At 31.9% G+C, this 12,412-nt stretch overlaps 1 protein-coding gene across 1 annotated transcript; it reads right to left on the reverse strand.

The window, feature by feature from the left end:
- Window positions 1-1,447: 1,447 nt before the first annotated feature.
- LOC114740136 (transcription factor MYB1R1) lies at window positions 1,448-3,633 on the reverse strand. The gene is made up of 3 exons (XM_028928267.1): window positions 3,243-3,633; window positions 2,796-3,004; window positions 1,448-2,258 (listed from the first exon to the last, which is right to left on the reverse strand). Exons 1-3 carry the CDS (start codon window positions 3,511-3,513, stop codon window positions 1,824-1,826), a joined length of 915 nt encoding a protein of 304 aa, XP_028784100.1. The 5' UTR covers window positions 3,514-3,633; the 3' UTR covers window positions 1,448-1,823.
- Window positions 3,634-12,412: the final 8,779 nt, after the last annotated feature.

Here is a 12,412-nt window from a genome sequence, read left to right on the forward strand (position 1 = left end):
ATTATACTTTGACAAGTGGTAGTTATCACCGGTATGATAAGTAGTAGGTAACAGAGGAAAAAAAAAAAAGAAGATTTCTCCAATTTCTCAAAATAAAAAAAAAACACAAAAACAAAAACAAAAAAACATGTAAAAGTTATTTTGGTTTTTCAGTTTTAAAAACATATTATTATTTTTTTGTTTTTTAAAACAATCAACTAAAAACAAATTACCAAACAAGTTTTTTATTTTTAAAAACAAAAAATTATTTTCAAAACAAGAAACCAAACAAGTCTTAAATTCATCTTAATCTAACTCCTTCTGCAAAATCCAACCCTTTAGATTAGAAAAAAAAAGTTTAATTAGAAAGCAACTCAGAACATAACTACTGAAGAAATGATTATGAGATCTCTTCCTCCTCAATACAAACTGCAAAGATCTGCAGGGGTTTGGTTTGATTGGGAAATGGGAATATATTAAATTCGATGGGTTAATTTCTTTCGTTTTTCTTTCTAAGGTTATGCCTTTCTATGTATTCCAAAAAAAAAAAAAACCACTACTTGATAATAGAAGTATTATATAGTTGTGCGTCGTAATTGAATAATGAATTTTTGCAAAGACTTCGCAATGAAAAATTAGGAACACGTCCTGGCGGCCTTATCAAATTTTTCCCCTTTAGTTTACTTGTGCGTGTACGTAACGCGTCTCTTTTTCTTCTTTTTCTTTTTTTTTTTTCCGTTTTTCTGAAATGGATTAAACAATTCAAAAGAAAATCCCCACAGGCTCTTTAGGGAACTTAATCTTTGAGACTATCCCTAAGCCAACGTGAATAAGTTTTTCTTGCTTCCATTAAAGTTAATAGCATGGCGTACGCGTACTAATTCTTATTCTTCTGCTATAATCATGCTTGTTCTACCCACTTCTTACTAAGTGGATAAATTGATTCAGCTTTGAAAACAACAAATATTATTCCTTGGAGAATGGGTTTAAACAAGATAAAAATTATATACCGTTTTTCAATTATATTTATTACTAGTTTTTCCGTCAAAATATGATAAATTATACTCCTCCGCTTCTAAATATAAGAGTCTTATATTTAGAATCGAAATAATACATATTTTAATAACAATATGATTAGGTGGGCCATTATTCTTGGATGAATCACCAGTAGGAAACAATATGATGGGTGAAAATATAACAGGTCAAGAGTAAAAGGGAAGAATAACATGAAATCATTACTGGCCCCGAAATAAATTACGAGAATGACAGTAGCTAAGGTGGTCTCGAACCAAGCCAAATGGCCCACAAAACACAAACAATCATGAAATTAATACTGATGCAATCAGTCAACCGCGTAGGCCATTAATGAGAGGAGTTAATATAGAGTCATCATATTCACCAAAAAGGAATTACCCAAAAGATAAAAGGCGTTTTAATCCTGATTCGAAGACACAGCCCAGCACAAGAATAATTAAAAAGCCATATGCAAGTTGATATTTTTGGTGCCAGAGATATGTAGAAACTGGGGATCGAATGTGTAGTCCACATCCAAATTTTATCAGTAATGAACATGCAGTAGTACTTGTTATTTTCAATCAACTGCATCAAACTACAGACATAAACGGCTAAAATAAACAAGAATCTAAGGTCATAGCATTAGAATACAATAACAACAGGACACGACCTTTTCCAGGGTCTGTACAACAAACAGAAGGGATCAACTTTCAGTCACAAAAGCTGCCTTCCCATCATCACCATCCTTATCCTTCCCCTTTGAGGTTTTACTGTTGAAGAGAAATTAGACATAAACATCCCCGCGAACCCCAAGTTCTTATTATCTTTCCTCAAGCAACACTTATGATGTTATCTCCATTGTTGAAACGTGGCATGGGAAGCATAGAAGGATGGCTTGTTGAAGTTTGTCTTTGATCAGAAGATAAGGATAGCCCAAGAGACAACGTAGGTGGATCAACATCTGAACTTGAACTTGATGTGATATTAGATGCTTCAGAAGCTTGAGGATGTGAAAGAACTGCAATTGATCGGACCAGCTGGGGTTGCCCGTTACAGTCCATCGTTCCTTGTCGAAGAGTAAGTTTTTCTATTGGATTTGAAACTGGGACTGAAATCATCCCAGAACCAACACCCATCGGATATACTGGCATCATTGGAAATCCATTCATGTTGGTGGTTTCAGGGGTTGCAGAGCACATAGGATTTGAATGAGACGCGTAATCTTGATGCTGGATCTGTTCATCTTCCATTGGGATTGCAGAGACCTGACGCAGAAAATTGACAAGATCAGAAAGACTTGTTTCTCTGATCTTTTTTTTTTTTTTTTCACCTGAGTTTCTCTGATCCTTCGAGTTTAGAAAAATTGCAGACTAATATTTGACTAAGCCTACCAATCTACCATGTAAAATGTCAACTTTCTCAAACGTAGGGTACCAAAACCGAAAATCACGTTATCCTACTATTGTCAATGTCTCTTTACCCACCAAAGAAATTATAAAACTAATTGAGTAACATGGAATATCAGAAGTAATATACTCTTTCTTCCCCCAGGAGAAGCAAAAGTAAACTTCAGCTAAACTACCTATCGGAAGACTAAGAACTAAATCAGGAATTCTTACTCGATTTAAATAACAATGGACTATAACCTATTAGATATTAAGGACTGACTTGGAATTAGAATAACAGGAAATGAACCTCACTTCCGACCAAGTTCCTGCGTTGATTCTCGATTTATTTATTCTTCAAAAAGGAGGGGAAGGGAAGATAACTGTTGGGCATGAACAGTACGGTCGTAGAATTACCGTGTCGGTCGTTATATCGAAAAGGCTGGATCTACGGCGTCGGCGATTGAGGTTACTTCGCCGGAGAAAGTACTTCTGAGCATGACTCGCAACCTGTGTAGGCGTCCGAGTTTTCACGTAGTTCCTTGAGATCCCTCTCCAATCACCTTTCCCAACTTTCTGCAATCCCAGCAAGAACAGCTTGTGCTCTTCCTCTGTCCACGGAACTCCTGTTGAATTTACATGTACAGTTAGTCAAAATCAACATCAATGCAAAGAAACTATCGTATTCTGTTTCCAAAGGGACCAAACGGTCTTCAGACAGAGGATGTCTAAGAACACTATATGAATCAGCAAGAATTCTAGGCGGGGTTATCCATTTTGGTCATAACAAAATCCAAACAAACAAACAAAATTCAGCAAAGTAATAGGCCGCAGTGAAGAAAGCTAAAAATGATGTGATCGGACCTCGCTTACGCTCACGCTCGCGATGCCTGCCGGAATTATGAGCAGCAGCTTCATCCGCGGAAGCATAGCCGGCAGCCAGAGTATCTTCCTTGTTGCCGTTATTATTGTTTGCGGCGTCCTGAGGATGCTCGTACTGAGACAGATTATTCATACTCACGCTCTTCCTCATGGAATCAACCACAACTCTAACCCCAAACAGCATGATCTCTCCGGCGGAACCATCACCATCGACGCTTATGGTGGAATCGGTGGCAGTGCCCGTGCGAGACATCCTCCGATGGGCCGTTAAAGGCGTCGACCGTTAAAGAGGGAAGAGAGTCCGTACAGGGGAAGTCAGGGAGGAGAAGAAAAGGGGAACACTAAGGAGAGTGCGGCGGCGACAGACTCAGAATCGGTGGTGAGGGGTGGTTTTATATAGAAAAGAGAAAAACAGAGACAGCGATTAGGTGGCAACATGTGGAGCGAGCATGTTGAAAATACGGATGAGTGGATTTTGTGTGTGCGTTTGGATACGTGTCGAGTTTTTATTGGTTCGTATATCTGCCACCACCATGTGTAATATTTTGTCTCTTTGTTCAATCTAATCTTCTATTATCTTCAGACAGTTTGGTGAGTTTTTTAATTTCTTGCTTTTATTTCTGATTATATTAATATATCTTTTCCTATCAGCTAGTAGTATTTTATTTTATTTCTCTATCAGCTCTGTCATTAATGCAGGTGAAATAGCACTCCCTAAAATTATTAATTTAATAGCTTATCCTAGTAGATATTTTATGTTAGAAAATATTATTTTGATGAATAATTATTTACTTTTATATTTTCATTTGCTAATGATATTTTCATACTTTTAGACTTTCACACGCTTTTTATTAACTGAGTAATTTTTTTAAGTGTGACGATATTCAAGAATGCGTTTCATTTTTATAAATTTCATAAAAGTATAGAAATAGTTATTATCTACTTTTTTTTTTAATCAGAAGTCAAAATTCCATATTTATATTTTTGACATTGATAGAAACATAGAGCACATATTGTTAAAGACATCTAATCTAGTCTACTTAGAAGTTAACAATATTGAGCTCAAATCCAAGTCATTATAAAATCATAAGTACTTGTCTTAAACCGTGTTTAACCCTATAATAAACATTGAATCCAATTTAGTTGGTGAATTGTGATACTAAGATACTTCAGTCTTTACATACAAATCTTGTTAAAGTAAGCTTGTGGATTTATTTTTTCGAGGAAATTGGAGATACTTGTCAATTAATGCGATGGAATTTTTATTAATGTCACAATTAATTTAAAGAGGTTGACTTCCTGTAGAGCAGAATAAAACATCCTTAATAAAAACACCCACACATAAAGAGGAGAGCATATGAGATGTTGCTGTTAACAATAAATGCATAAAATGGCCATTACAAAACAAAAGGCATCTGTTTTATGATTATACAGGTAGAAGAAAACAACATGCGGTATCTTAGGTAGATCTAATTTCTGCTAAATATAATATTACTTCCCGTGGTTAATATAAAAACTAATCTAATATTTAATTTGGTATTAAATCTCTAATTTATTTTATCTATTATATTTATCTTTTTTTTTAAAGGCAATTCTTATAGTAGTTGTGTGTATATCTTAGATGTTTCATCAAACGGTAGTTATAACTAACCACGCTTATACACATTATTAATAAAGGTATTTTTAAAAAAAAATATTTATTACAAATGACTAATTTAACTAATTTTCTTATTCTACTCAAATTAGTCAACTAGTTTTTATATTAAGGACTGGAAGTAGTCTAAGTTAATAACAGTATATGCTAAATTTTTCCAAATATTATTACTTTTTATTATTTTAAATCATAATAGTTTTAGGACATCTGCGATTTTTAGAAAAAAGTTTCCTTCTTCTTCTTTTTCAGAAAATGTTCAACAGGTTGCCAAAAAAAAAAAGAAATTCAAGGTCTCAGTACATCTTCACAAATGTCCTGCAACACCTTTTCATGTGCCTTGTCCACTTTTTTTAACATATAAATAGGTTAATAGGGAGGGTATTTTCTTCATTTTAAAAAAAAATTGTAAAGCGACTCTGTGTAAGAAAAAAATAGACACACTGTAAAAAGTTGCCGCAGACGTTCCAAATCTATACGACTGGCTACATAGAGACAAATAAATTATTAAGATTTTTAATTTTAATTATTCACTATTTGGTTAAAAAAAAAACTCTATAATTCTCCCTAGTCATGGCGTAAAACAACAACAATAATAATATTGTTCAAATCACTTGATAGTAATTGAGAATTGTTGATTTATTTCTCAACAATTGCCTTTTTTTTTTTTTGCCGACTGTTTCTCAGCAATTGCTGATAATTACGTCAATGACTAATGAATTTCTGTGTGCGTGTGGGTATGTATTATAAGATAATTATATAATTATAAAACTGATTACATATTTTTTTAATGGCCTACGTGAAGATGATATGGGATCCACCATGACAACAATTTGGTAATTAAAAAATAAAAGTCCAATTACCATCGATCAAGAGTCAAACAACTTGTACTGTGAGCTTCATAATAAAACCCAAAACAAGTAAAATTAAAAAATGATTAAGAGAAATGCTTAATCTTAACCCTCCAAAGTGGAATCCAAAGACTGACAAGTGGAAATTAATATTTTGACCAAATAATAAAAATAATGAAGATTAAGCAGACAAGTTCAGATGACCCTCCATTATTATTAATTTTTTTTCTTTATTTTAATATTTAGTGTAATCACCAACACATGGGCTATCACCAGCTTTTTTTCTCAGAGGCTTTAGACGCTCACATGCATGCATCAACACTGTGGTGTAAATATTATTTTTTAAGATTAACTTGGTTTAATCTAGGGAAAAAAAATCCATCAAACAGTCTAAATTTTGTAAATTTATTGTTAAATCGTTTTCAATAATTATGATTCTTTTGTTAAGGATTAAAAATTAGCACTAGTTATATCAAAATATTTTTTTAAAATAAACATTTTTACGTTAACTCCGATTTGACATTATCTGCGCACAAACAGGATTATTATTAAATAAAACCAATCTGATGAGCACTTTGAGTTTAATATTAGAATAGTACGAGTTGCAGTTGCAGTTAAAATTAGATTATTTGTGAGCCCTCCGTTTATGAAAGTGTTAGTTGTAAACCAGCTAATCTATGTGCTTTCCCTTCTCTATATGTATACACAAACTAATAATTTTTTTAAAAAAAATTGCAAAAAAAAACCTCTTATTACAATATTCACTGAGTATCTGAGAATCCAAATTCTTGAGCGACACAACTCTAATAAACTCTGTGCAATATATCTTTAATTATATGCATACGTGTTTGGAAATATGTTACACATTTGAAGAAATTTACACTTATTGAATATAGTTTAATATAGGTGGCATCCAAGTTCTTAAATAGATTTCACTTACTTTTGAACAACAAATTTTATAATGGGAAATTTTTTCATCAATGTGCCCTATTATTCAACTAAAGTGAATATATATATGTTTATAAATATTTTTTTAGTTCATGCAAGCAATATAAAAGTAGATGGTAGAGCTCATGCATCACAGTGAATAAATCACAATATTCATAATTTAATAGGTATATGGATATGGATTTTCTTTTTTAGAAAAAAAGAAGTTGTGAGCATATTGAAAAGGACTTCATTAATTGTTTAATAAAATTGCCAAATATTAAAAAATCTAAAATGTCATGTAGTGTGTATCATTGGGATAATAATATATGTGCGCTATTAGTCAAGGACACGTCAGCCCATTAATTAAAAAATTCGACTCACGTACTTAAGAAGTTCCCTGTAAATACCAAAACACTTTCTTAAAGCTTTTTAATTGTAAATATCCATATTTCTTACCAAAGCACATTACATTTTATTTTAATATTGAAATCTATGACAAAGAATTGGCTCCTCCAATATAATTAGCAGCAGAAGAGCAAGTAATTTATATTGTATTTAAATGATATGTAGGTATTATTCAAATTTTAAAATTTTTGTGGTCATTTTTAAATGTTTATCATAGAATTCTGGTTTATTTCATTTAAAAAATAAAATATTTAAATAAGAATATATTTACAAGATGCATATTTTTATTTTTCTCGGATCCTTTGTCGAAAAAGTTGTATGAATCAACTTTTAATTTAGCGCTATTAAAAATTGTCTTTAATTTGACGCCTATTTTCCTCAAAAAGTTATATAAACAAAAAATATGTACGATTAGTTATGTGGTTAAATTTAATTCAAATTCAAATTAACCAACGGGAATTGGATTTAGTGGAAGGGGTTAGTCTCATACAACGTGGTGAACTAAGGTTTGAATTCCTGCTAGGAGAGGTGCTCACATTTAGTGCCCGACAGTGTCTCGAATATGATTGCCTCCAATAAGAAGATGCTTATGCTTTAGCAAAAAAAAAATTAATTCAAATTAGTTAGAGTTGAATATAACTTGAAACACAGCAAAAAAAAAAAGCCTCTAAAAACCTGTCGCTGTGCTTAAAATTGAAATCTAGCAAGCACAAAAACATAATAAAAGTTTATTAAAATCTGCGCAAGTAGATCTTATCTTTTATTAACAGAGGTTGATTCTAATGAAAAGGTTATGAAATTTGATTTAAGTCCATATAAATCTAAAAAAAGAAATTTTAGAATAATAAAATTGATAATGCTTAAACCTCACATAATAGTACCATGCATAAGATACTATGCGTGATTATACAAAATAGCTTTGATAATTTGGGACATGACAATGTTAGAGTTCAATCCAACAGTACTAGATATCAAATATTGTGTTGAAAAAAAAAAAAAGTAGATCTTATCATTTGAAACGCTATGATTCGATCCGGTAGTAGCAGATACTAAATCTTGTGGAGAAAAAAATAGATATTATGATTTGAAACATAGATATGATAATGTTAAAATCTGGCTCGATAATATCGTGTATTAAATTTATATAAAAAAGTATTAGCTATCAGTTACAATATGAAAAATTAAAAAGGCAGATCTTATCATTTGAAACACTTATTTTTTCCCAAAGAACTGTTGATTTTTTTTTTTGGCCTGACAAACAACTGTTGATTTAAATGTATATTTAATAAGCCCACTGAGAAGATTTTTCCTTTATTTAATGGGGCTTTTTTTTTGGGAAAAGAAAGGGTTTATATCAGGAGACATGAGAACCTTTTTTTTTTTTTTTAATGTACATTATTGATGGATGGATGAATGAATGGTTGGCTTTAGTGGTGGGATGATAATGGGAATGGAGGATAAGGCTGAGATAAGACTTTGTGGGGTTCCATCATCTCTTCTTTGCTTTTTCCATTCCCTTGTTTTATAAACCATCCAAGCTTCTTCGCTTTTTCCGCCGTGTCTGTTTGATTAGATTAATTTTCTTATACTAACATTGATTCCTCCACGGCTACCTTTGCAAATTAATCTTCTTCTACACCATATATATATATATATATATATATAGGTGTTACGTTATTGACTTAAGTTTCTACATCAAACAAAGTTGAGAAAAAGTTGAGTTTAATAAGTACTCCTATGTTCCAGTTTTTTTTTTTTTTTAAAGGACACCTATATAAAAACTTCGAATAACCGATCATGTTCAATGAGCTAGCAGTTAAAATCATTTAAAAATAATAAATAGGTCAGAAATGTATTTTATTTTCCAATTTGCCCTCATTTATTAATAGAATAAATGAGAGAAACAATAAATGAAAAAAATGATGAAAGATAATATGTGGAGATAATATTAATGAGAAAGAAAAGTACTAAACACAGTCAACTAAGAGCAAAATAAAAAAAAAGTAATAAATACTCAGACAAACTAAAAAACAAAACTTATATTTTAGACCAGACATCTCTTAAAAAATGAAGCTTATATATAAGATTGGAAGGAGTAATATACTACTTCCGGTCCTTGATATAAAACCTTGTTTAACTTTTATTTTGGTCCTAAATATAAGACTTCAATTCACTCTGTTTCTCATATTTATGCATTTTTTTCCAAGATAATCCTCCTATTAATAGTAGTTATAGCCAATACACTTAATTAGCAAGGATATTTTAGGAAAGACAACACATATTTATTACAAATAACTAACTTAACTTCTTTCCTTAATCCCCTCAAATTAGTCAACTAGCTTTTATAGTTAGGATCGGGGGTAGTATAATACTCCTTTGGTTCTTAATATAAGACCCATTTAACTAATTTGATTAGATTAAGGAAGTTAGGTAAGTTAGTTAATTATAAGAAAAGTGACACATTTTTCCTAAAACAACATAATCATCTATCTTAATACTTCATCTCCCTCTTCTACTTGATTATTGTTGAGGGAGTATCCATAGAGGTAATTTAGAGAAAATTAATAAATATGATAAATGAGCCTTATATTTAGGATCAAAATCAATTCAAGAATTGGGTCCTATATTAAAGGTTGGAAGAGTATAATGAATAACTTATAAACTCGAACTTTGAAGTCTTGACTTAAAATACAACGATTTTTCTCCTGCTCCCGCCTGTTTGTTTCCTCATTTCATTTTCATTCTTCACACCTATTTCTTAATTTGTTTCCTCATTTCAGTTTCATTCTTCACACCTATTTCTTAACAAGTGCTAAAGTCAAGTTTTGAGACCTATATGAAAAAAACCTTGTTGGAAGCTCCTAAATCTGCATACTTTGGTTGCCGCATCAGGGACTTGTGTTTGCTACCCTGTTTAGGGTCCCAAAATAGAACTAGCCTTGGTCAGGAACTTGAATGTGCTACATTAATTGTAGTACCAGGACTTGCATGTTATACTGTTCAAGTCCCAAAATGGGATTTTGCCCTGAGCTCTTTTATTCTCTGATATGTCTTCTTTACTCCTAGCTCATTTGTTTTCTCTTCTTAGCTCACCCTTTTTAATGGCAGGTAACTAGGAATTGAATAGCCACTAATTAACTAAAAATCTCTCGTACTTTTATCCTTCCGTACCGGGAATTGTGGTGTTAAATGAATCATAAAACAAAAGACGTCCAGATTAAAGGAAGAGTCTAAGCCAACGATTTAGGATTGTCAATGAATCCTATAAAAAGTGAAGTTTTCTAATGACTTTTTCCCTCTTTGAATGGCCATTGTGTGCGTGGAACCTCACCAACTTTCTGCTTTTCTTGTTAAAAAAAAACAAACATCAACTTCAATCACTAATAGTAATAATCTCTCACTCAAACTCAAACCATTGGCCTAAAAGCACCCCTCCTTCCTTTTTGAAGGCGGCTTTGCAATTGCATTATTTAGCTTGTTTTCTTTTCTTACTGCTATCTGCATCTATAAAGATGAACCCTCCACTTATATAAATAGTAAAAGTGGCAGATGGATGGAATCTTGTGTGAACTCAAAAGTCATTCCTTAGCTTCAAAGAAATTGAGAATATTTGACCACACCTTGCCATTAAATGCAAACATGGGCGGCCTCTGAACGCAAAAGGCAACAGAGGAAAGTGTTCACGTTATGTGTTTTTTTATGCCATACAGATTGCAGAATTTACTACATTTGCTTCTGAACCAAGTATTGCAGAGCAACTTTTATTTTTGCTGTGAGCAACTATATGAATTCAAAAAGTCTAGTTCAATGTCACTATGTTATTGTTATGGTTGGCGTTATCCCACTAAATAAAGTTGGCCACATGGTGTTAGATGATTATAATTCAAACTTGTTAAAAAAAAAATCCGAAATCTATATGAATGTCTCTTCACAAGAAAAAAAAAAAGCATTGAGCAACGCATTGTTGGTGATGGGAAATGGGATGATTGGGGTTAAGGGAAGGAGTAAAAGTGAAAAGGGGGTTAGATATATAGATGGCGTTCTAAATTTGCCATACCGCTATTTACACGTTCAAGCTTTACTATTTTTTAGCCCCCTTTTCGTCTACAAGTAATTTGAAGTTGCAACTTTTGCAGTAGCTTTAGCTCCTTTTGTTTCTCTTAAAGGGTTTGAATTAAATAAGTTAAAGATAGCCGAAAGCCTGTAAAAGTGGGTTAATGACAGCTACGTCAGTTTCAGACTGATTATTCCTTGTGCACATCAGTGACGCATATGTCCTCAATTATAAATATCTTAATCTAACAGTATGTTCCAATGATGAAAATCAATGCAGTTAATGCTAATCGATATTATTTCTTTAATATTAGGGTAAAAGTAATACTCTTCTGATCCTATTTATATAACATGCAAAGAGAATGTATTTTTTACTCTTATTTATAGGACACAAAGAAAATTTTTGATATAAATATATAATTTTATCTCTTATTGTTTTATTGTGTTGATCTTGTTTATATAAGGTATAATATATATTAAATAAGGATAAAGTTAGAAAGTTGTTGAATTTTAAATGATAGTTAATGAAATTTAAGGTTTTTCTTAATATATATAAAACATGTTGAAAGTGACTTGTAAATAGAACCAGATAAGTATATCATAGGTCACCCAAAAGAAAGTGCCATAAATATCATAATTTGATAATCATAATATTTATTCTTCATTTTTATTTAACTTTTTGGTTGAGCTTTGGATATTCACTGCCGGTAGCAATGACTAATCTCCTCGTACCATAGACTTTTCAAAGAAATTTTAATACTAGTCACAAGACCCTTTCCATACATATTGTCAAGAATTGAACCCCTAATAGATGCTTAAAGAACTCAGTTAAATGTCAACTATGCTAAGCCTCATGATTTTATTTTTATTTAACTTACTACCAAATGAAATAATTTCAAAACACAACTTCATTTCCCATCCTCTATCTGTTTCATTCAACTGGTGATAGAATTGCTTCACAAATCACAAATATAATATATTGGCCGCACTAAAGAAATATCTTGCATCCCCGCCAAATCCTACGGTCTCCGTAATTTTATAAACCCGTTATGAGTAAATTATGGATATCTTACAAATCAGCCAGAATCGGCACCTCAATTTGATAGGGTTACAAAAAGCATGCAATTAGATTACAAGCTACGCCGGCAAGCCACTTGTAAATTGCTTATGTTTGCCCTCCAATAATTTAGGAATAAGTATTATTCTAACCTCATTATAGGATTCGCGGGTGGTCCTCAGGAGTAATGCAAGCTGTCACAAAC

Source organism: Neltuma alba, unplaced genomic scaffold, assembly GCF_004799145.2.
Source record: "Neltuma alba isolate B1F8T4 unplaced genomic scaffold, ASM479914v2 tig00003057_pilon, whole genome shotgun sequence".
NCBI lineage: Eukaryota > Viridiplantae > Streptophyta > Magnoliopsida > Fabales > Fabaceae > Neltuma > Neltuma alba.